Source organism: Bufo gargarizans, chromosome 2 (assembly GCF_014858855.1).
Source record: "Bufo gargarizans isolate SCDJY-AF-19 chromosome 2, ASM1485885v1, whole genome shotgun sequence".
NCBI lineage: Eukaryota > Metazoa > Chordata > Amphibia > Anura > Bufonidae > Bufo > Bufo gargarizans.
The window spans coordinates 162,364,504-162,391,107 of record NC_058081.1 but is presented as its reverse complement, the minus strand read 5'-3'; the positions used below and the strand labels follow the sequence as shown (position 1 = coordinate 162,391,107).

The 26,604-nt window shown below is 43.4% G+C and overlaps 1 protein-coding gene across 3 annotated transcripts in view; it reads left to right on the top strand.

The window, feature by feature from the left end:
• The window catches only part of AP4E1 (adaptor related protein complex 4 subunit epsilon 1), a 67,293-nt gene extending 55,506 nt beyond the window's left edge, over nt 1–11,787 (top strand). For all 3 annotated transcript variants that reach the window (XM_044279643.1, XM_044279642.1, XM_044279644.1), the window contains 4 exons: nt 1,895–2,353; nt 2,539–2,729; nt 4,892–5,049; nt 9,090–11,787. In XM_044279643.1, the coding sequence (XP_044135578.1) occupies nt 1,895–2,353; nt 2,539–2,729; nt 4,892–5,049; nt 9,090–9,250 (969 nt within the window). In that variant the 3' untranslated portion in view covers nt 9,251–11,787. The remainder of the gene's footprint in view (nt 1–1,894; nt 2,354–2,538; nt 2,730–4,891; nt 5,050–9,089) is intronic.
• The last annotated feature ends 14,817 nt before the right edge of the window (nt 11,788–26,604 follow it).

Below are 26,604 nucleotides of genomic sequence, written 5' to 3'. Positions count from 1 at the left end.
GGTGTGATGTGGAGCATATAGATATAACTGACGTTGTTTTTAATCAATTTTTTTTTCTATTTTTGGTTGTGTGTGTGTGTGTGTGTGTGTGTGTGTGTGTATATTTGGTCTATGTTGAATAAAGTATCTTTAATTCCAGATATGTGATACGATTCCATGCAAAAACCAACACAAAATACTGCCCCAGCAGTACCAAATACTACAGTGCAGCACAAAATACTGCCCCAGCAGAACCAAATACTACAGTGCAGCACAAAATACTGCCCCAGCAGAACCAAATACTACAGTGCAGCACAAAATACTGCCCCAGCAGAACCAAATACTACAGTGCAGCGCAAAATACTGCCCCAGCAGAACCAAATACTACAGTGCAGCGCAAAATACTGCCCCAGCAGAACCAAATACTACAGTGCAGCGCAAAATGCCGCCCCAGCAGCACAAAGTAACTTCCCCAAAAGCTCTACGGTGGCCAGTGCTAGCTCTCACGTTCCGTCCTCTACTCCAGTTGCCTCAGGATGGCAATACGGTTGAATTCAGAAGGCAGGAGGGCACCAGTAGCCGCCGGCCAAGTACATAAGGTCTTGACACTCCCAGTCTTAATGAACTCGGGGAGCAACAGAGTCTATGGCCAGTCCGTCCATGGTATTCAGACCTCCTATATGAGGCAGTGGAGGATTGATAATGCGTCATTAGGTAAGAGGAGGTAAAGTGGATGGCAGTTTTAGTTTTTGGGATACACAAAGGTCTGCCGTATCATAGATTTTTTTTAGTGTTCCTAAAGAGATGTTGTGGATATAACAAATCTATCCCCCACAGAACGTTCTTCTGTTCTCCATTGTTATACCTATTGACTCCATAGCAGCATGTGCTAGTGATCAGCTATAACTTAAATAGTATTTGGTCCTAAGGTCATGTCTGACTCTGCATCCTCTGTAACGTCCTAATAAAAAGTGTGAATGTAAGCATGCATGCACATGTTCTGTTATCATCTGGCTAAGTAGCCAAAGTGTGTTAATTAAGGTTTTTGGTTTTATCTATTTCTTTTTTTCTTCTTAAAAAGTCCCTGTCACCTCTCCTAACATGCCTGTTTTAATAGCTTCATGTATTTCTCATGGAATAACAATTCTGGAGCATCTATTCTCATGGCTCTATGTTGTGCCATTGCTTTATTATTTCTGATAGAAGTTATGAATGAATTGCTAGCAGTCTGCAGTAAGGGTACAGAGGGGAGGTAACCAGTTGGGGGTGTGTCCCTGTACAGTCTGACTCTGTCCAATCAGTACTGCCATTGTGCAGGTACACACCCCTAACTGGTTACCACCCCTCTGTTCCCTTACTGCAGACTGCTAGCAATTCATTCATAACTTCTAGCAGAAATAAAGGAATGGTACAATATAGAGCCATAAGAATAGATGCTCCAGAATTGTTGTTACATGGGGAATGCATGAAACTATTAATACAGGCATGTCAGGAGTAGTGACAGGGACTCTTTAAGATTAATGGATGATGGATTTTAAAACTCAGGCAAATAAAGGCTTACATGTATTGGACAATATTTTATATTGTTGTAGAACCAGGTGTTTTTTCCTTAAATGCACATGACTATAGGTGTATTTCCTCTCCATTCCTGACGGGATCCCTTCTTGAGATAGTAACGGGTCCCAGAGGCAGGACTCTCACCTATCCTGTGGATATGTAATAAATGTCCAGTTAGGACTCCTGATCACAGAGGAAACATTATTATCTTTTTTTCTGCTCTTTGTTATAATTTAATGAATATGGGGGGAAACAGCTGCCAGGCGCTTGAAGGAGTGTGGGTTTAACAGACGCAAATAAGTTATATCAAATGGTTATAAATGTGTATTATTAATGTGTGATCTTCCTGTTTTTACAGATGGGTAAAGCAGACCAGACCACACAAAAGTTTAAAAGAAAGTCAAAGTTTAGCAAAAAAGAGGATGCACTCTTGTCTTCCCCTGGAGAGCAGAATCACATGGCATGGACCTTACCAAATGATGTCTCATCCGTCACTTCTAGATTGCTGCCTTCACAAACAGTTGAAGAGAAGTCAGTAGATGGGAAAGTTTCTTCTTTGTTTGCAAACTGTAACCTGGAAACGTTTTCACCCACCCAAGGAGCCAGCAGGATTCTCTCTGTGCCAACCTTACTTCCTGAGCTTGCCCAGCATTCACACTCTGCCGTCACTGAGCTGGCAGCTGCTGGGACTCTGATGCTGTACTCCAGTAAAGTATGGAAAGAAGACAGTTTGCTGCTTGTATTGTTAATTGTTAATCCGACAAGCTCGGCCATTAAAAATATTAATCTTCAATTGGAAGACTCTGAGATTCTTATGGTAAGTTCACCTTAGGAAGGAAAACTGCAGGGTCTCCAGGGTGTGATATCAGCGCCACAATATTTTATAACCCAGCAGATGAGGGTATGGGGTGCATAGAGGACATGGTTACAAAGGTCACAGTTTATAAGTGATGTGAATGCTCTGCTGCTGTGCTTCATTACCCTCATTTCATTGTATTTTAGGTTTCCCAGAGTCTTCGCTGCCAGCTTTCTCATCTGGAGGCAAAAGAAGTGCATCAGTGCTGGGGTAGTGTACACCCGGCACACCCATGCAAGAAAGAGTTAATCCGTGGCCGCGTCACTTACCTGACCGAGTCAGAAGTGCCTTCTCAGCTTGAATTTTCATTATATTTTATGCTCTCTGATTTTATCAGGTAAAATAAATCTATGAGTAGCTGTGGGTACTTTCCACAAATATTGTACATTTACGGCATTGTGATGGCTTGGGCTCAGGAGCTGACACTTTGCCACAAAGCCGGTATTGAAGATAACTCCAATCTTGGCCTATTGTTCTTGGCATCTAAATAGTTAGACAGAGGGGATTCCCTTTGTCCCCATATTCCTGATGTTTTGCAGAGGCATCCATTACTTTTCTTTACTGTCAGAGGCCTTGCATTGTGTCAGGCTTAACACACTGCAATACAGAAGTGTTGCAGTGTATTATAGAAGCAGTCAAGTGATCGCATTGTCTGGTCCCCTCGAGTGAATAATGGTGAATGTCATACAAAAACACCACCAGAACTGCTTCTGTTCATTCCACCTCCCTAAAATTGAAGGAAAATCATGAAGAAGTCTTAAAAATAGTTGGAATAAAAATTTAACTCCTCCTGTAAAAACAGCTGTAAAACAGAGCAGGTCAGAATATGGTGACACAACAACTATTGACTTTTTTATTGTATGAAAGTATTAAGGGCACATTTATTAAGACCGTTGCTTTAGACGTAGGTCTTAATACGCCCTATACCTAGCGATGGATCCGCTGGAGGTATAAAGAGGTGCCGTCCTCTACATAACTTTGTTGGAACCTCCGCCACTTCTAAAACAGGCGTAGAAAAATTCTAAATTAGACGGGCCTGCCGGCCCATCCCATTCCCTTCCCCACCCACGTCATGCCCACTTTTTTAGACCTGGCGTGAGCAGGGAGAAGCCACAGATTGCGGCACAAAGGACCTTTACGCTGCAATCTGCACCAGAAATATGCCTAACATAGGTGTATTTGTTTGATAAATGATCCCCCCCCTAAATACTTACATAAATATTAAATACTGCATAAATTTGGTATCACCAATACTGTCCCGCAGATTAAAGTTAATGTATCATTTATACTGCACTTCAAACGCCATAAAAGCTAAATAAAATAATAAACTTTTTTCACTCTCTCAAAATAATGTATTAAATGTTTTCTATACATTAGATGTACCCCAAAATGAAGATTCAGCGCACTTGTGTGCTTCTGTGGATGCATGGAATCACTGCAGACCTGCGGCAATGTCAGTATACAAAAAGAGAGGAGATTCTAACTTCCATAAAAACAGCATTTATAAAAGCTGTTAATAAATACGATTGTGGCAGAGAAAACGGATCGGTCCCCATTGACTTGCGTTGGGGGTCATGCCGAATCAGTCTTGCTCCGCATCCCAGGACGGAAATTAATCTACATGTTGCGGTTTTCTCTCCGGTATGGGAACGCAACTATACGGAACGGAATGCATTTTGGAGCATTCCGTTCTGTCCAGTTTTGTCCCCATTTGACAATGAATGGGGACCAAACGGAAGCGTTTTTTTCTGGTATTATTGAGCCCCTATGACGGAACTCAATACCGGAAAACTTAAACGCTAGTGTGAAAGTAGCCTTACATTGCTTTTTATCCTTATATTTTTATGGTGTTAACAGTGCAGGATGAGTGGGTCGCTACATATGTAGTAATACCAAATATGTTGAGGTTTTAATAATTTTTGACATAATTATTTTTTAATGGAAGAAATGACAATGATTTTTTTTTTTCTAAATATGTTCAAGTAAATAAATTTTTGGGGTTTACCAGGGGACTCGATCACTAGTATAGTACACTGCAGTACTTCCATTCTGCAATATATAATGCTAGTCAGCCTAAAGTTGACAGGCATCCCATTAGACCCCAGATGGGTTTACAGAGGTGGCAGAAATGGGAGTCTTCATTAGGCCCTTGCAGCTTTGACAACCCATTGGCATGGTGAGATTGCATTGTGGGGATCTGATGACAGTGCCTCTGACAAACAAACCCATTAGATGTTGTGGTCATTATTGACTGCAGCATCTAAGGGGTTAAACGGCTGGGATTGCTGCGGTTCCGATGCATAAGCATGTAATCTGTAATTTATAGCTGACATTCTTTGCTCATGGCTTAACGTAAGCTCCTTGCCACACCATCATGAGGCTGTAATAATATGGCAATTTGCTTTCAGGCCCACAAGTCATGGGGCGGGAAGGTCTGTAAGGTACAGTAGATGTGGTGTCCATGTGGGTCTAATTAGAGTTGTTTCTTCTTTTATTCAGACCTCTTACGATTTCCACAGAAAATTTTGGTAAGATGTGGCTGACACTATCAAATGAACTTAAGGAAAAAATCCAGATCTCCAGTCCACAGCAATCCCTTTCTGAAGTATTGCTTGCCATACAGCAAGTGTTGAACCTTTATGTTGTGGAAGTCATTGGTAAGTGATCTGATAAGCAGCCAGTGCCACCTACTGAGCTTCTACCAGCTGTGTTGTCAGGGGGCAGAGAGATTAAAAAACACCTGCCATTAGTTTAAAAAATGCTAACTGCCTACCTGTCTTTATTTTCGCTGTCTTCCTGAGCATAGCGTTTTTTTTCTATTTTACATCTTCCTGTTCTGTAGATATGGCCTCTTATCCTATTTACCACCCTACAAACTAATGCCCAACTGGGGGAGACCACTGGTTTCTTCTCCCTCGGTAGAGTCCATAGCAGCGCTCTGTCGAATCATAGCGGACAGCCTCAGAGCGCTACAAAGCACTGTGAGATCGTCACAGATGGGGAGGGAGGGTGTTGGGGTTATAAGGAGTAAAAAAAAGTTATATTCAGGGAGACAGCAGGAATAAGGAGAGGTAAGCACTGAGCTTGTCACCACGTTTTCATGTTTTAAACTGCTCATATAGCATTATTGCGCACATACACATGAATAAAACGGTACCTATGATGTATTTGTCCCATGCAAATTAGATCTCGCACGTGCCCATGGGTAGTGTTATGGCTGTAAGTGCCCGTGCCAGCAGAGGACACCGAGCTGCTGTATTTAACCGGGGTATGCACACTGCACAGGTCTCTGCCTCTGCCCATAGTGGGTAGAGTACTGCTCGTGCCAGGGCCCGGCAGTATAGTGTGCAGGCGAGAACTGAAGAGGATGACACAAGATCATTACAGGGTGGGCCAGTGGACACCATGGGGAGAGGGGTTAGGCATGCAGATCACAGAGGGGCCTGAGCACTTACAGCCATAGCGCCACCCCTGAGCACTTACAGCCATAGCGCCACCCCTGAGCACTTACAGCCATAGCGCCACCCCTGAGCACTTACAGCCATAGCGCCACCCCTGAGCACTTACAGCCATAGCGCCACCCCTGAGCACTTACAGCCATAGCGCCACCCCTGAGCACTTACAGCCATAGCGCCACCCCTGAGCACTTACAGCCATAGCGCCACCCCTGAGCACTTACAGCCATAGCGCCACCCCTGAGCACTTACAGCCATAGCGCCACCCCTGAGCACTTACAGCCATAGCGCCACCCCTGAGCACTTACAGCCATAGCGCCACCCCTGAGCACTTACAGCCATAGCGCCACCCCTGAGCACTTACAGCCATAGCGCCACCCCTGAGCACTTACAGCCATAGCGCCACCCCTGAGCACTTACAGCCATAGCGCCACCCCTGAGCACTTACAGCCATAGCGCCACCCCTGAGCACTTACAGCCATAGCGCCACCCCTGAGCACTTACAGCCATAGCGCCACCCCTGAGCACTTACAGCCATAGCGCCACCCCTGAGCACTTACAGCCATAGCGCCACCCCTGAGCACTTACAGCCATAGCGCCACCCCTGAGCACTTACAGCCATAGCGCCACCCCTGAGCACTTACAGCCATAGCGCCACCCCTGAGCACTTACAGCCATAGCGCCACCCCTGAGCACTTGAGAGGCCTAATTTGCATAAGTTTATGACCCCGTTTTTGCAGCTTTAGCTACTTTCACACTTGCATTTTGGCTTTCCGTTTGTGAGATCCGTTCAGGGCTCTCACAAGCGGTCCAAAATGGATCAGTTTTGCCCTAATGCATTCTGAATGGAAAAGGATCCGCTCAGAATGTCTGTTTGCCTCCGTTCAGTCACCATTCCGCTTTGGAGGCGGACACCAAAACGCTGCTTGCTTGCCGTGTCCGTCTGATGAAACTGAGCCAAACTGATCCATCCTGGCACACAATAGAAAACGGATCCATCCTCTATTGACTTTCAATGGTGTTCAAGACGGATCCGTCTTGGCTGTGTTAAAGATAACACAAATGGATCTGTTCTGAACGGATGCAGACGGTTGTATTATCTGACCGTATCAGTCTGTGCAGATGCATGACAGATCCGCACCAAACGCAAGTGTGAAAGTAACCTTCCCTACACGGAACAAATACATCAAAGGCTTTATTCATGTGTATGTGCACAATAACACTATATGAGCAGTTTAAAACATGATGACAGACTTCCTTTAACTAATTGACTACTTCTTCTGGATATTAGATGGGAGTGAGAAGGTGATGTAAGATAATGGATTTAAATGACCATTTTACCAGCTCCGGCTCGGAGAAAAGGGATCCATTCTTTATTACCATAAGAAGGGGAGTGAACCCTGCTAATCCCTGCTATTGCCTTCCCACGTCTGACACAGCACTGTAAGAACCAGTGGCTCTTTCAAAGAATGCTGTTTCAGATTCAGGGTTACTGCAGAAATCTCTGACGACCACAACTAAATGGTTTGGGCCTTTTTAGAGAAAAAACATCCGGGCCCTTCAGTCCAAGAAATGGTTAAAGCTCACAGACCCCCTCCTATATTCTTTTCTGACTTCAGCCTAAGGGTCAGTGTCCTCAGTCTCTTCTGATGCTTTTCCTTATGCAGTAGGAAGAGGCTGTAATCTTAGTCCAACAGCCCATCAGATGAGTGCCGCTATATACCGTCAGATGCTCTGCTTGAGAAACGACAGGTTGTAAGTACTGTTGCTATGGTTGCCGTATGTGGTCTGGCTGTGAATCGGAGCACTTGGGTTCTTCTATCTAACACACGTATAAGGATAGCAGTTGTTACATAATACGGTAATAATGGCAGTCAAGTGAATGTCTGATTTTAATCCACCCTGGACCCAGGCTCCTTCTTTCACTAAAGCTATGCTAATGCTATGCGTCACAGCCAGGGAGAAGGACACTCCCTTTGAGAAACATGGCCGTCGCCTCCTCCCTGTACAGATGCTACTAATTAGCTCACAGGGCGGCAAAAGAGAACGAGGGGCTCAGCGCCCCAACAGAGAAGCTGATCTGATAGGGCAAGGACATCTACTGATCATGGCCTACACTGCAGGTAATAATGTTTTGTCAGGACCAGTATAAGGTCCTCTTGATTAGCAGAAATTATAGGTCATGGCTTCCAGGATACAATGTTTACTGTAATACGACCCCTCATGGGACCCTCAACATTAAAGCGGTCCCTACTTGTCAGAGGGCTCCTTTCCCCTCCCACAATAACCCGATCACAAAGCGTTCCCCTCTTAGGATCCACCCCCATAATCGCCTGTAATCTGTGGGTAACCACCTAGTAATTGTTCAGTTTCCCAGCAGAACCATTACAGGTGAAATTAAAGGAGCTCTCCGGGGAACTAATTAAAATGTCCGCCAGCAGCCTGTACTAGAATCTGAGAAAGACTATTTGCCACCACCTGCAGAGCTGCCTAGGGCAGGACCTGAGTACACTGCTGTACAATAGATGGTAATGATTTAATCCTACCTACGATATGCCATCATGGCTGACCAGCCTGACAGGAAAACTCACTAATATGTAGTATATGAAAGTGCCAGAGTGTAGTGTATAGTGAGGCCCGGCACCCTCACCGTCCTAGACAGCTCTACAAGAGGTGACAATCAGTCCTGCTCAAATTCTATGACAGGCTCCTGGCAGTCATTCTAAACCATTCCTGGAGAACCCCTTTAAGCTTTACACACTGCCATACCAAAACAATGGACTGTCTGTTTTATAGAGGACAGCTCATCCAGAGGGAGAGACACTTTTTGTAATGATTTGGCTAAGAGATGAGAGTCCTGTACAGATCTATTAACTGAGAACTCACTAATGGAGTACATGGTAATGGGATTTCTAAACTAGACAGCCTCTTTAACCTAATTGAATCAGGTCCTGGTGCTGTATTCCCTTATTCTGTAAGTTAGTAGATCTGCACAGTGCCTACTGTATAGTAAAGATATAGTGGCAATCTGACAGAGAATAGGGTACAAGATAGAATATTATTGTGAGCGTTGGTAATTTTATTTATGGGTAGAAACCCTTTAAGGGGTTAACAATAGGTTTGCCTGTATCTCCATACGGTTATAGATAATAATTCACATAGTAATGCATTTTGTTCTGTTTCAGCCTCTTCTGGTCCGTGTATGTGCTTGTTAATCTTGAGGGCCTCCTTGTGTCTTCCAGGTGATGAAGGGATAGCTGCGTGCCAACTGATGCCCTCTGTACCATCTCTGCTGCACTGCCACCTTCAGGAGGGTATATTGGTGGTGTGGATAAGATCGTCGTCTTCTACTCTATCGGACTCTTTATTTCACCTCTGCCAAAACACATTAACAGAACATTGAGAATAGCAGTGCCTCCTTTTCTGGATCTTGTGCTTTACGTGGTTGTACCAAAGGAACACAGTCAGAGAGGATGTGATGCTAAGGACTCTGGAGGGATGGATATTGCTTTATTTTATTATAAACTTTTTTTTACCTGCAGGTTGTTGCTAATACTTGATCATTTGCACTTTGATGGACGTTCACATTTTACCTGTTTTTTTTTTATTTTTACTTTTGTCATTCTCTTCACAAGAGAAGCCTATTATTTATGTGCTGCACTGCGACATCAGTATCCACCATAGCAGTGTGAGAATACCTCAAAGTATTTAGCTCCTGCTGCGCTACTGGGATCTAGTCTAGCGCGTTCTCTTACTGACTGCTAATGCGGCATGCTTCCTTTACAAACCTATAGAAAGGGCACACGATTTATTCAGGGATGTTGTGGTGTAAGAAAGTTGCTAATTATGTCGATATTTATTCTATATTTTACACCATAATTTATGGCTTTTCACTTATCTTGCCACTTTACAAAAGCTAGGTGGGAAAATGAGCGGGGCTTGGGCAGGTTCATGGCCTCCCACTGCCCAGTAGTAGAAACAGGTTTAAATGATATTTCAAACCTATGCCCTCTCAGCTGATCTTCTGGTGCCTGGACTGCCTGGGAATGTTCCTAATTTATTAAGAGGTCTGTGGTTCTTAATACATTTGGCGCATTCTTCGCCGATCTACTTTATACTAAGGCTGGTGTTTGTTACATTTCTGGATACCAGTAGGATAATTCTTATCATTTATTACATATGTAGTAATACTCAGAAATAAGGCTTTGTTCACATCTATATTCAGAACCTAGGGCTTTCCCCCGAACTTCACAATATCTTTGGCAAGAGTATCACAGTCTACAGCGCTATTTTTGGCACATTGATGGATCCCATTAAAGTCAATTTTATCTACCAAGGTTTGCCGGTATATGCTGCCCGCATAGCTTTAATGGCTCCGTTGTAAACAAAATCATGATATAGCGAACAGCACCCAAAATATCTGCTGGGTGACATGTAACACATTGGCATTGGTGCAATTCACAGACAGCAAGCTGTGGTGCACTGGTTGCTAGTCCTGGGCATGATATTGTGAGCAGGGTGCAGTTGTCTGCATGCAGTACTGGCACAGATATTATAGATACAGCAATACAATAATGATTCATAAGGTCTACAGAGTGTGCCAGTTTTCTGGTGTACAAAAGTCACAAATTCCTGCAGCCCAGCACGGCCCTCACATTCACTATAATTTACAACAGAAAACTGGCTTTACACGTTAAAGCTTCTTGCGCAAGGAGAGCACAGATGCAACAAATTTATTAAAAGGCATGCCCTCTTAATTAACAGCATTTAATGCGATGCGGTTTTTATTGACTGGTGTGTGAGGCGCCAGTTTTTAGTAAATGAGCCCCAATATTGTGTCCCGTCTGTCCATGTGTGACTAAGATTGCACTCAACTACAATACCAGGCACTTCCTCTGAACATGTGACGCTGCATATATATATATATATATATATATATATATATATATATTATATATAAAAACCATAATATTCCTATTATTCTTGCCAATAACATGATTAATACTATTTGCAACAGCTGGAGCAATTTTTCACCTAGAAAGTCATCCCTTTAGTAGCAATTATCAGTGTATGTGCCTTTAACCCCTTAAATGACCTAGGATGTACACAGTACGTAATTAAATCCAACATGTCACTGCAAGTATATATGCGGAGACACCGGCATGCAAACTGGTGTCACTGACTGCACCCAACAGGCATCCACTCAGAGCGGTCCCTGCTCGGTGATTGCAGCACGAGCCTGGTTGGCGGCAGGCTCAAATCCTGCAGCGCAGCTCCGATCTCAACCTGTCAGTGAGTGTTGAGTAGAAAGGGGCTGCGCTGTTGAGTAGTCTCTGTAGCCCCCACAATGTCACAATCCCCCCAATTCAGGATGGCTGAGTGGGACCACCGAACAAACACCCTCAGGCCTCATCCCCCAGGATGGTCAAGCAGTAGCAGCATAGCAGTAAAGTGTCAGCTGTAACATTCAGCTGACACTCTGCTGCTCCAACCGACATCTGTGCTGCCACCGATGTCAGCCGTTTAAAGACTTCCATGCCATGGTCCATAGGGACTGCTGTATGGAAGGGGTTAACAGGGAGGGAGCGCTCTCCATGGGCCGCTGGTGTGGCAGCGTCCCAATGGTTACCATGGCAACCAGACACTTTCACAGGCATCCAGACTTGCCATGGTATCTGAGCCTAACATGTCCTGCAGAGGCAGGAGCCTGATCAGGCTTTGTAAGACACAATGCACTGCAATACACTATCCATTTTTTGTCACCCTACATCACAAAAAGTGTAATACCAAGCGATCTAAAAGTCCAATATAGACCAGAATATTACGAATCAAACCGTTACCGTCATTCAGAAAATGGAGACACAAAAACTTGATTTTGTATTAAAAAAAATTATTTTATTGTGTAAAACCAAAATAAATGAAAAAATATTGACATATTTGGTATCACTGCATCCGCAATGACCTGCTCTATAAAAAATAGCACACGATCTAACATGTCAGGTGAACATCGTAAAAAAAAACAGAACAGCCATTTCTTTGGTTACCTTGCCTAACAAAAAACATAAAATCGAGCGATCAACAATCATATGTATCCCAAAATAGTACCAATAAAACTGTCACCTCATTCTGTGGTTTCCAAAATGGCATCACTTTTTGGGAGATTCTACTGTGCATCAGGGGGGCTTCAAATGTGACATTATGCCTAAAATCCAGTCCAGGAAAATCTACCCTCCCAAAAACCACATGGCGCTCCTTTCCTTCTGAGCCCTGTTTTGCGCCCATACAGCAGTATACCACCACATGTGGGGTGTTTCTGTAAATTGCAGATTCAGAGTAAAAGATATTGAGTTTAGTTTGTCTGTTTAATTCTTGCTGTGTTACAGGAAAGAATGGATTAAAATGGAAAATCTGCCCAAAAAAGGTGAAATTTAGAAATTTCTATTCCATTTTACGTTCATTCTTGTGGAACACCTAAAGGGTTAACAAAATTTGTAAAATCAGTTTTGAATAACTTGAGGGGTGTAATTTCTAAAATGGGGTAAATTTATAGGTGTTTTTTTACTATGTAAGCCCAACAAAGTGACTTCATAACTTAATTGGTCCTTAAAAAAGCGGGTTTTGGAAGTTTTCTTTACAATTTTAAGAATTGCTTCTAAAATTCTAAGCCTTCTAATGTCTTTAAAAAATAAAATTACATTTTCAAAACATAAAGTAGACATGGGAAATATAATAACTGTAGAGTAATAATTTTTGTAAGGTATCACTACCTGCCTTAAAAGCAGAGAAATTTAAATTGAGAAAATTACAATTCTTTCAAAATTTTATGTGAATTTAGGAGGTTTTTATAAAAAAAGGTGGTTTATATGGACTCCAATTTATGAATTTGTACTAATATGAAGTACAATGTGTCACAAGAAAACAGTCTCAGAATGGCTCCAAAGTTATTACCATATAAAAATCAGAAAACGAAAAACAAAAAAATTTATTAGTGGCAATTTTGGAGGAGCTGCTCAACCCCAGACACAGTGGCGTGTCCTCAATCAGGGGGAGCAACCCGACCGCATGTGGACCGCGGTAATCGACTAACCCCAGCAAAATATGCATACAATGGAGGACGTCGGTGCGGTCCACATGCACCACAAGAACAAACTACACAGAATGTAGCAATCATATGAAACACAGAGAAAGAATGCACCAAACAGATATAACACTGACTATACTGGCAAGACACAAATGAAGATATTAAAAGCTGAGACTTTAGCCAATATATACCAGTGATGGATATATCGGAGCCCATCATGCACCACGTCACGGTTCTCAGCATGGCAAGGGGTCCTAACCGCTGCTCTAACTATGGTGTGAACACGGTCTGGGGGTGATATAATTCAGCTCGCAGCAAAGCTTCCGACAAACGCCCAGCATGAATGCTGCGGTTGTGCGATGTGAATGAAGCCAGGCTGCAAGCCACACCCACATCAGACCATGTGATGGAGGTGACCAGGTGCAAAGGAGTGTTTAAATGCCAGGTAAAGGCAGACACACTCGAATCTAGCAAAGCAGAAAACGAAAAACAAAAAAATTTATTAGTGGCAATTTTGGAGGAGCTGCTCAACCCCAGACACAGTGGCGTGTCCTCAATCAGGGGGAGCAACCCGACCGCATGTGGACCGCGGTAATCGACTAACCCCAGCAAAATATGCATACAATGGAGGACGTCGGTGCGGTCCACATGCACCACAAGAACAAACTACACAGAATGTAGCAATCATATGAAACACAGAGAAAGAATGCACCAAACAGATATAACACTGACTATACTGGCAAGACACAAATGAAGATATTAAAAGCTGAGACTTTAGCCAATATATACCAGTGATGGATATATCGGAGCCCATCATGCACCACGTCACGGTTCTCAGCATGGCAAGGGGTCCTAACCGCTGCTCTAACTATGGTGTGAACACGGTCTGGGGGTGATATAATTCAGCTCGCAGCAAAGCTTCCGACAAACGCCCAGCATGAATGCTGCGGTTGTGCGATGTGAATGAAGCCAGGCTGCAAGCCACACCCACATCAGACCATGTGATGGAGGTTACCAGGTGCAAAGGAGTGTTTAAATGCCAGGTAAAGGCAGACACACTCGAATCTAGCAAAGCAGAAAACGAAAAACAAAAAAATTTATTAGTGGCAATTTTGGAGGAGCTGCTCAACCCCAGACACAGTGGCGTGTCCTCAATCAGGGGGAGCAACCCGACCGCATGTGGACCGCGGTAATCGACTAACCCCAGCAAAATATGCATACAATGGAGGACGTCGGTGCGGTCCACATGCACCACAAGAACAAACTACACAGAATGTAGCAATCATATGAAACACAGAGAAAGAATGCACCAAACAGATATAACACTGACTATACTGGCAAGACACAAATGAAGGTATTAAAAGCTGAGACTTTAGCCAATATATACCAGTGATGGATATATCGGAGCCCATCATGCACCACGTCACGGTTCTCAGCATGGCAAGGGGTCCTAACCGCTGCTCTAACTATGGTGTGAACACGGTCTGGGGGTGATATAATTCAGCTCGCAGCAAAGCTTCCGACAAACGCCCAGCATGAATGCTGCGGTTGTGCGATGTGAATGAAGCCAGGCTGCAAGCCACACCCACATCAGACCATGTGATGGAGGTGACCAGGTGCAAAGGAGTGTTAGAATGCCAGGTAAAGGCAGACACACTCAAATCTAGCAAAGCAGAAAACGAAAAACAAAAAAATTTATTAGTGGCAATTTTGGAGGAGCTGCTCAACCCCAGACACAGTGGCGTGTCCTCAATCAGGGGGAGCAACCCGACCGCATGTGGACCGCGGTAATCGACTAACCCCAGCAAAATATGCATACAATGGAGGACGTCGGTGCGGTCCACATGCACCACAAGAACAAACTACACAGAATGTAGCAATCATATGAAACACAGAGAAAGAATGCACCAAACAGATATAACACTGACTATACTGGCAAGACACAAATGAAGATATTAAAAGCTGAGACTTTAGCCAATATATACCAGTGATGGATATATCGGAGCCCATCATGCACCACGTCACGGTTCTCAGCATGGCAAGGGGTCCTAACCGCTGCTCTAACTATGGTGTGAACACGGTCTGGGGGTGATATAATTCAGCTCGCAGCAAAGCTTCCGACAAACGCCCAGCATGAATGCTGCGGTTGTGCGATGTGAATGAAGCCAGGCTGCAAGCCACACCCACATCAGACCATGTGATGGAGGTGACCAGGTGCAAAGGAGTGTTTAAATGCCAGGTAAAGGCAGACACACTCAAATCTAGCAAAGCAGAAAACGAAAAACAAAAAAATTTATTAGTGGCAATTTTGGAGGAGCTGCTCAACCCCAGACACAGTGGCGTGTCCTCAATCAGGGGGAGCAACCCGACCGCATGTGGACCGCGGTAATCGACTAACCCCAGCAAAATATGCATACAATGGAGGACGTCGGTGCGGTCCACATGCACCACAAGAACAAACTACACAGAATGTAGCAATCATATGAAACACAGAGAAAGAATGCACCAAACAGATATAACACTGACTATACTGGCAAGACACAAATGAAGATATTAAAAGCTGAGACTTTAGCCAATATATACCAGTGATGGATATATCGGAGCCCATCATGCACCACGTCACGGTTCTCAGCATGGCAAGGGGTCCTAACCGCTGCTCTAACTATGGTGTGAACACGGTCTGGGGGTGATATAATTCAGCTCGCAGCAAAGCTTCCGACAAACGCCCAGCATGAATGCTGCGGTTGTGCGATGTGAATGAAGCCAGGCTGCAAGCCACACCCACATCAGACCATGTGATGGAGGTTACCAGGTGCAAAGGAGTGTTTAAATGCCAGGTAAAGGCAGACACACTCGAATCTAGCAAAGCAGAAAACGAAAAACAAAAAAATTTATTAGTGGCAATTTTGGAGGAGCTGCTCAACCCCAGACACAGTGGCGTGTCCTCAATCAGGGGGAGCAACCCGACCGCATGTGGACCGCGGTAATCGACTAACCCCAGCAAAATATGCATACAATGGAGGACGTCGGTGCGGTCCACATGCACCACAAGAACAAACTACACAGAATGTAGCAATCATATGAAACACAGAGAAAGAATGCACCAAACAGATATAACACTGACTATACTGGCAAGACACAAATGAAGGTATTAAAAGCTGAGACTTTAGCCAATATATACCAGTGATGGATATATCGGAGCCCATCATGCACCACGTCACGGTTCTCAGCATGGCAAGGGGTCCTAACCGCTGCTCTAACTATGGTGTGAACACGGTCTGGGGGTGATATAATTCAGCTCGCAGCAAAGCTTCCGACAAACGCCCAGCATGAATGCTGCGGTTGTGCGATGTGAATGAAGCCAGGCTGCAAGCCACACCCACATCAGACCATGTGATGGAGGTGACCAGGTGCAAAGGAGTGTTAGAATGCCAGGTAAAGGCAGACACACTCAAATCTAGCAAAGCAGAAAACGAAAAACAAAAAAATTTATTAGTGGCAATTTTGGAGGAGCTGCTCAACCCCAGACACAGTGGCGTGTCCTCAATCAGGGGGAGCAACCCGACCGCATGTGGACCGCGGTAATCGACTAACCCCAGCAAAATATGCATACAATGGAGGACGTCGGTGCGGTCCACATGCACCACAAGAACAAACTACACAGAATGTAGCAATCATATGAAACACAGAGAAAGAATGCACCAAACAGATATAACACTGACTATACCAGTATAGTCAGTGTTATATCTGTTTGGTGCATTCTTTCTCTGTGTTTCATATAAAAATCAGCCTGGTCACAAAGGTGAGGTGCAAAATGGCCCGGTCATTAAGGGGTTTTCCAAGACTTTAATACTGATGACCTATCCTCAGGACAGGTCATCAGTTTATCTATGGAGGTCCAACACCCGGGATCCCTGCCGATCAGCTGTTTGAGAAGGCATCGGCACTCGCAGTAGCGCCACGGCCTTCTGCCTGCTCGCCAAGCGCAGCACCGTACATTGTATAGCGGGTGTACAACACGGACTGCTTCTGTATTTTGCGGATCCACGATTTGCAGGCTGTAAAACCGATGATCTTATATGCTTGGGGCCTTACAGTGGGTTTTGATGTCTAACACCATATGACCTTTGGTTGTGGCTTTGGTGTTCACATAGGGCAGAGCAACTAATCTGGGAAAAGTATGGTAAAAGCTATGCAGTGTGAAGTTATATCTGGAGAATCATTTTTAATAGCCACTTGTCCAAATGACATAATGCAATATGTATTATAAAGTCTCCGTTATTAATGGATTAGAAGGCTGTGACTCAGGAGGAAACGGACCTTCAGTCTGCAGCCTGGACAATCACATTCGGATTGATTTTCTTTGTAATGTCAGATATTTTAATTAAGTTAATTAAAAATCAGGCACTTGACTGTACAGGAGAGACTGCAAAAATGTATTGTGAGACCTTGCTGGATATATTTAATTTAAAATGCACCTCAAATTTAAAGGCGCCCAGGCTGATATATTATTGGGGTAATTTATCAAACTGGTGTAAAGTAGAACTGACTTGGTTGCCCACAGCAACCAATCAGATTCCATTTTTCATTGACCGCTCCTTTGGAAAATGAAATGAGGAATCTGATTGGTTGCTATGGGCAACTAAGCCAGTTCTACTTTACACCAGTTTAATAAATAACCCCCTATGGGCCCATGGTGGCTCTGTGAAGCATATATCTAAATGCTGTTAACAGCTCAGGCATGATGGATGCCCCCCATAATCTTGTACAGGAAATGGAACTAGAAAAAACACAATCTGAAAATAATAAAAGATTAGAAAAAATGATATATGTCACTATGTGGTTTCAAATGGCAAAAAATATTATAGGTGACACCCCCTTTAAATGGGGTTTTCCAGTCTTTAATATTGATGATCTGTTCTCGGAATAGGTTATCAATAGAGAGGCGGCTGGTTGATATCGTTGTTTCCCCCAACCATAGGGGATCCACTAGATACTGGATCATTGTATCCGCCCTGACCGTCCAGCATAGGACTAACCCCTCCTCTGCAATACCGCATCCCACCATCCTGGGATAGCGGATACAAGCCTTTTGTTGCTTTTATTCAGTGTTTATTTAGCCTCAGGCTCAGGCTATATCCGTTCTTTTCCATCCTGTGCATTTACTCCCCTGAAGAGTCACGGACAGAAACGTGCCACGTCGGGAGGTCATTGGAAGTACCACAACTATAACTTTTGCACTGGCAATAATGTTGTAGATTTAGGGATCAGGTCCAAGATAGGGGCAGGTATCCAGACGGGGGTCGCCCCTTTCGGGGCTGGTGCTCTGTGTAGATGGGTAGAAGTAAAATAGCCCCCTCCCCAACCAGTAGGGCTACACAGGACAAGTCCTGCTTCTACTATACAGAAACAAAGCAAGTCCGCAACTTCCCGTTTGGTATACATCCATCGTTTCCTGAACCTTATCCCCCCTGACCGATCCCATTGTCTACAAGGGTCTGGTAAGACTGCTCACGCCTTTCATTAGACGGAGCAGATTTGTTTTCTCTACCAGCGATCAGGGTACCATTAATTTGGTCCCTCTATGTATGTTTGTGTATTGCAGTGAGTCATATTATTCTGTTATCTTTAGACCACATTAGAAGTTATATTTTAATATAATCACACTCCCCCCTTCCTTAGGGGCCCCTCGTTTGCCTATTTACTTTTGGAGTGCTAACATAGCCTGAATAGATTTAGAGATTTGATTCATTTTTCTGCTATCAATAGAGATGAGCGAATTTCATGTTATGAAATTTGTTCACGCTTCGTTTGGTGGTAAAAGCAGAATTGTGGATTCCGTTACTACGGCCCATAACGGAATTCTATGACGCAATTCATAACGGAATGCCTTTAGAGGCATTCCGTTATTTATTCCGTCATAATAGAAGTCTATGGGCTACATAACGAATCCGTTCCGTCATAGAATTTCGTTATGGTCCGTGGTAACGGAATCCATAACGCAATCCTGCTTTTACCACCAAAAGAAGAGTGAACAAATTAAAAAATATGACATTTGCTCATCTCTAGTTATCAATATCAGATTGGCAGTGGGGCGACTCCCCGGATCAACCTTATGAAGATTAGTCTCCTGTCTCTTCCTGCTTACCATAGACATAGCAGCCGCGAGCAGGAAGAGAGATGGGAGACGGCACTGCGCCTGCCTTCTCTTCATACAGCTGATTGGCGGGGGTGCCAGGTATCGGACTCCCGCCAATCTGATATAGATGACCTATCTTATCTTGATTAAAATACTGGAAACACCCTTTCAAATAGATCAAAATGTGGTGCATTTTTGTTTTAGATTAATTTATGCACATCAATACAAGGCTAAGGCCCCCTTCCCGGGCGTTGCGGGGTGGATGCGATGCAGGTGCGTTCAGGGAAAATCGTGCGAGTAGGCACGCAATTTCAGTCAGTTTTGACTGAGATTGCATTCCGTTGTTCATTTTTATTTATTTTTTCACGTGAGTGCAATGCGTTTTGCACCCTCGTGAGAAAAAACTGAATGTGGTACCCAGATCCGAACCCGGACTTCTTCACTGAAGTTCAGGATCGGTGTTCTGTAGATTTTATTATTTTCCATTATAACATGGTTATAATGGAAAATAATAGCATTCTGAATACAAAATGGCAAGTATAATGTCAATTGAGGGTTAAAAAATAATAAAAACATAACTCGCCCCATCCATTTGATCGCGCAGCCGGGATCCTGTTCTTTGTTCTTCTTGAAGGACCTGCAACATCACGCTCACCACGTTATAATGGAAAATAATAAAGTAAATGGGGTCCCGGGTCATACATCCCTCGTCTCCTTAGCAACCATACGTAAAAATCGCACCGTATCCACACTTGCTTGCAAAAAAATAAGCTAAGGGGGTAAGAATATGGCGATGCAACGCAAAAAAACTATCGGTCATGTACCGGGGTCATTTATCAAACTGGTGTAAAGTAGACCAGATTCCACCTTTCATTTTCCAAAGGAGCTGTCAAAAATGAAAGGTGGAATCTGATTGGTTGCTATGGGCAACTAAGCCAGTTCTACTTTACACCAGTTTGATAAATGACCCCAATATTTTTTGCCAACATTTCAAAAATTTTGGGTCAGTATTAAAATGTAAAACTATACATACAGTGGAGGAAATAATTATTTGACCCCTCACTGATTTTGTAAGTTTGTCCAATGACAAAGAAATGAAAAGTCTCAGAACAGTATCATTTCAATGGTAGGTTTATTGTAACAGTGGCAGATAGCACATCAAAAGGAAAATCGAAAAAATAACTTTAAATAAAAGATAGCAACTGATTTGCATTTCATTGAGTGAAATAAGTATTTGAACCCTCTAACAAAAAAATACTTAATACTTGGTGGAAAAACCCTTGTTTGCAAGCACAGAGGTCAAACGTTTCTTGTAATTGATGACCAAGTTTGCGCACATTTTAGGAGGAATGTTGGTCCACTCCTCTTTGCAGATCATCTCTAAATCCCTAAGGTTTCGAGGCTGTCTCTGTGCAACTCTGAGCTTGAGCTCCCTCCATAGGTTTTCGATTGGATTAAGGTCCGGAGACTGACTAGGCCACTCCATGACCTTAATGTGCTTCTTCTTGAGCCACTCCTTTGTTGCCTTTGCTGTATGTTTTGGGTCATTGTCGTGCTGGAACACCCATCCACGACCCATTTTCAGTTTCCTGGCAGAGGGAAGGAGGTTGTCGCTCAGGATTTCACGATACATGGCTCCGTCCATTTTCCCGTTTATGCGAATAAGTTGTCCTGTGCCCTTAGCAGAAAAACACCCCCAAAGCAAAATGTTTCCACCCCCATGCTTGACGGTGGGGACGGTGTTTTGGGGGTCATAGGCAGCATTTTTCTTCCTCCAAACACAGCGAGTTGAGTTAATGCCAAAGAGCTCTATTTTGGTCTCATCAGACCACAGCACCTTCTCCCAGTCACTCTCTGAATCATTCAGGTGTTCATTGGCAAACTTCAGACGGGCCTGCACATGTGCCTTCCTGAGCAGGGGGACCTTGCGAGCCCTGCAGGATTTTAATCCATTGCGGTGTAATGTGTTTCCAATGGTTTTCTTGGTGACTGTGGTCCCTGCTAATTTGAGGTCATTAACTAACTCCTCCCGTGTAGTTCTAGGATGCTTTTTCACCTTTCTCAGAACCATTGACACCCCACGAGGTGAGATCTTGCGTGGAGCCCCAGAGCGAGGTCGATTGATGGTCATTTTGTGCTCCTTCCATTTTCGAACAATCGCACCAACAGTTGTCACCTTCTCTCCCAGCTTCTTGCTAATGGTTTTGTAGCCCATTCCAGCCTTGTGCAGGTCTACAATTTTGTCTCTGACATCCTTGGACAGCTCTTTGGTCTTTCCCATGTTGGAGAGTTTGGAGTCTGCTTGATTGATTGATTCTGTGGACAGGTGTCTTTTATACAGGTGACTAGTTAAGACAGGTGTCCTTAATGAGGGTGACTAATTGAGTAGAAGTGTCTAACCACTCTGTGGGAGCCAGAACTCTTAATGGTTGGTAGGGGTTCAAATACTTATTTCACTCAATGAAATGCAAATCAGTTGCTATCTTTTATTTAAAGTTATTTTTTCGATTTTCCTTTTGATGTGCTATCTGCCACTGTTACAATAAACCTACCATTGAAATGATACTGTTCTGAGACTTTTCATTTCTTTGTCATTGGACAAACTTACAAAATCAGTGAGGGGTCAAATAATTATTTCCTCCACTGTATGTGGTAAAGTTCTAATCATATTGACCTGGGGAATTAAGGTAACAGTCCAGTTTTACCGGATAGGGAACACCGTGAAAACAAAACCCATAAAACTTTGTCAGAATTGTGAGTTTTTTTAGAATTCCACCCAAATTTATAATTTTTTTTCCTCCACTGCATTGTGAATGGAAAAATAAAAAGTTATGGCTTTGGGAAGGCTGGGAGTAAATAACTGAAAATCGTCTGGTCCTGAAGGGGTTAATATATAACTGTACCTGCAGATTAGCGGTCCACCTGATTGCCTGTCCTCCATTAGGTTAATGTCATCCTGAACACCTGGCTCTCTAGCTCATGGTTAGATTCTTCTGATGCATGCATGGTGTCTTCTACAGCATTGTATAAAGTTTCAAAATCCTCCACTAGAAACTTGAATGTAGATTGCAAAATGCAACTTAATGCATGATGCCAGTCTGCCTGATCACATACAACATGTCGATACTTATATACAAGGGGCTGGTATTGTCCCAGTGGACTAACGTGCGGCTGCTTTTTTATTGGTTCTTTCAAGCAATGCAATCAGTTGTGGTTTCTTACCATTGAATTGTCTGAGACGTATTTACTACTGTTGGTGCCTTTAAAAAGGGATTCTAAGTAAAGTTCTTAAAACAGTGATGTTAAATCTTCAATTATTTCCTCCGGTTTTGCTTTTCTCAAGGGTCTTGTCCCACCAATGGACATCTCACATATTAAAGTGGTATTTCCATCTCAGACAATGGGGGCATATCACTAGGAAATACCCCATTGTCCGATAGGTGCGGCTCCCATCTCTGGGACTAGATCTATCTCGTAATCGCAGCCAGCAAAGTGAAGGAGGGTGCAACCTGCATGTGCAGCCGCCCTCCATTCATTTGTATGGGGCCGCCGAAAATAGCTGAGTGCTGGCTCGGCTATTTCCGTTGGCCCTATAGAAATGAATGGGAGCCGTGGCCACACATGCGCGGTGCGCTCCCATTCACTTCTATGGGGAGAGCGTTTGGTGGTGGCCGGACCTGGGGAAACCCAGGGTCCTCCAGGCAACACTTTCCCCCCTCCGTTCTCAATATAGGTGCGGGTCCCAGTGGAGGGACCCACACCTAACGGACAATGGGGACATATCCTAACAATATGCCCTAATTGTCTGAGACAGGAATACCCCTTTAAGCCTCTATTACATTGCCTGATCATCTTGCAGTAATACTGCCACCAATTGCCCAAAGAACGAGTAAATGCTCGCTCATCAGGCAATTCAAATCTTTTGACATGCTAAAAAACAATCATTTGTAGGTGGCAGATTGTGGTGTCTAATAACTATCTGCGGCCGGCAAACCACTATACAGCATGGGGACAGGCAATGACATAGTGATCGCTCCTCCCCATGATGAGGAGGAGATCGCTGCATGTAATAGCAGTGGTCTTCTCCGCTAGTGAGCAGAAATTTGTCTGGAAGGAACTCTACCCTCCCGACAATCGTCTGCCTCGTTGGGCTGTGTAATGCTGCCTCCACACACAGATGTTCTTTTTAATAAAACCACTCATGAAGTTCATAAAGAGATAAGTAGTTAAATAGTATTAGTAGTGTAGTTAACAGAGACTTAGAATTTTTCTCCCTGCATTATCATCAAAAGCGTAGCATGTACCTGGTTAGTTTAGAAAGTTACTTTATTGTAAGACATGTATTTATGCATCGACATATGCATATATGATTGTTTGTTTTTACGGCACACGCGTTGACCTCCTGTTCCTTTTACTGCCAAATCAGTTTTAAAACAGTATGCTTGTATACATACAGTATATTGAATCCATTCGAAAAAGGGATCGGTTTGGTCCTGAAATGTGCGTGATGATAAACAATAAAGTATTTTTGTCTAAACTAACCAGTAACAAGCTACCCCTTTGATGACAGCACAAGGCAAAAGATCCTAGTATTCTCCATTAACAACTTCATTCTGTACCAAGAAGGATAACTGGCCTAGAAGAAGATAAATGTGGTAGGGCCGCTGTCCCTGCCCCCTCCCCAACCCCACCTCTTCGGGAAAGTGTCGAGGCTGTTGAAAAAGTGGCAAACGTGCAGGTTTTCACACCATAATACTGGTGTAATGTAATGATAAATCTGGCCAAATATGTTTTAAAGCCAGTATTAACCGGTTGAGATATTGACTAGTGTTGAGTGAACTTGCGATTTGCAAGTTGGGTGTTCGGGTTATCTAAGAATTCCATAATTGATTCAGTTACCAGGGACCATAACGGAATCAATCTATGACGGTATGCAGCACGGAAGCCTATAAGAGACATTCCGTATTGCATGCTGGCCATAGACTTCTATTATGACGGAATGCCTCTTATAGGTCCACGTTAACGGACTCCATTACGGAATTCTTAGATAACCCGAACGCCGAGCTTGCAAATTGCAAGTTTGTAAGGATGTTCCTATACTATCCAAAACATGTAAGCCTCCCCAGTCAATGACTCTGATGTTTTTAGAGACGTGAATAAAGATAACAGGGTTTTAACGAGTGTTATAGATTTTCTGCATATCAATAATTGTTAAATCCCTGGCCAGCAAAACAATGATTTAGGGGTCATGCACATGACCGTATGTATTTTGTGGTCCGCAAAACACCGATCCGCATAAAAAAAAAAAAACGGATGACCTTTGTGTGATGTCTGTGTTGCATACGTTTTTTTCCGGATCCATTGTAACAATGCCTGTCCTTGTCCGCAAAACAGACAAGAATAGGACATGTATTTTTTTTGAGCAATGGACATAAGGACACGCAATGCACACGGTGTCATTTCCGTTTTTGTTTTTTTGTGGCCTTGTTGAAACGAATGGTTCTGCATACGGGCTGCAAAAATAACGGAACGTACATGGACAGAAAAATAAGTTTGTGTGCATAAGCTGTAAGAATACAAATCACATTCTAATACCTCATTCACACGTCAGAATTTCAGTCAGTGACGTCCATCAGTGATTTTGAGCCAAAACCAGGTGCGGCTGTAAACACAGAACTGGTGCAGATCTTTCCCTTATACCTTATCTCCGTGGAGGCTCCAACCCTGGTTTTGGCTCACAATCACTGATCGAAATTGCTAGAGATAAGCGAAGCAAGCTTTGGATGCTACATCCGGTCGCTCCGCTGAAAAATTTGTTTTAATGCTGTACAAAGATCAGTCTCCGTACAGCATTAAAATGTACTCCCTCTGATGAGGTGAAGTTGTGCAAGACTTTCTTGAATAACTTTGGTACTTGATTTTTAAAGTGGAAAACCACTTTAAAATTTGGAACCGAACGTCTGTCTTTCAACTTTCCTAGAGTACTGAATAAAGCGTAGCTGCACTAGAAAAGTTGAATATTGAAGTGCATCTTCACTTTGAATATCTCACTGCCAGTGCAAGACGGTTAATAACCAAAAACAATTAAAGTTTTATTTGAACAATTATTGAATAGAAATAAATTATTAATTGCACCCCTGTCACTGCGTGTAAACAGACAGGTGGGATAAGGGTCCCTAGATGTGGAGGGAAACTACATGATATGGATATTTTTGGTGTGACCCTTAGTTGTAGCTAAAAGATGGCCACCATGAAATGGTAGTGGACCTCATCCCTAATGCACAGAAAGATATTGCCCTGCAAAACTGATGGGAAGACTAAGTCAATGGCTTCCCTTGAGCAGGAATAGTAATGTTATCCACTGTACCATATCATCAATAACATTTGTTGCAAACCAGGGATTCTCAAAACATCAACCTATTATAAGCTCTGATTGTGGGATGGTGTATAGTGGAAACTAAGTAACAAGTCCCCAAGGCTCCGTAACACTGAGTTATGTAGCAAGATAAGCGGTGGTGAGGCACTCAATCCTGTTGCAGACTGCTATAGTGAGTGTTTCCAGTATATACAGACGCCCAGTGGGACGCTGCAAGTATCACCGCTTCTACAATAAGATCTCCTTGGTGAGCGTCAGTAGCCTAACTAGCTTGACGTGTTTCATGTATACCTCATCAGGAGCTGTAGCGTGGCCCTGAAGCAGGTTATCTTGTCTACAGTGGATATAAAAAGTCTACACACCCCGGTTAAAATGTCAGGTTTCTGTGATGTAAAAAAAATGAGACAAAGATAAATCATTTCAGAATGTTTTCCACCTTTAATGTGACCTATAAACTGTACCACTCAATTGAAAAAAAAAACTGAAATCTTTTAGGTAGAGGGAAGAAAAAATATAAAATAAAACAATATGGTTGCATAAGTGTGCACACCCCTAAACTAATACTTTGTTGAAGCACCTTTTGATTTTATTACAGCACTCAGTCTTTTTGGGTATGACTTTATCAGCATGGCACATTTTGACTTGGCAAGATTTGCCCACTCTTCTTTGGAAAAACACTCCAAATCTGTCAGATTGCGAGGGCATCTCCTGTGCACAGCCCTCTTCAGATCACCCCACAGATTTTCAATTGGATTCAGGTCTGGGCTCTGGACTTTTTATATCCACTGTAAATCTGTTGCTAGAGAAGAACGGTAACGCTGCACTTGTGGTGTGCAACCTCCTAGTGTGGTTGTAAGCGCCGGCCCGTTCCCGCTCAATAAATTAGGGGGAATGAAGAGGTGGGACGTAGATGCTCAGGGGGCGTGTCTAAGGCTCCTGGTCCCAATCTCCCGCATCCCACTGTGGCAAGATACCTGTATTCCCACCTAAGTATTCAATTCAGTTGAGGATTTCCAAGCGGCTATTGCTAGAATTCATTCATGGGGATTTATACATCTCAGTGGAAAGAGCAGTACGAGGCAATAATAACAATATCCCAGCAGGGGTAACTCAAAGAACCTCCAGGAATGTAAATCCATAATACAACAAATCCTTCACTCA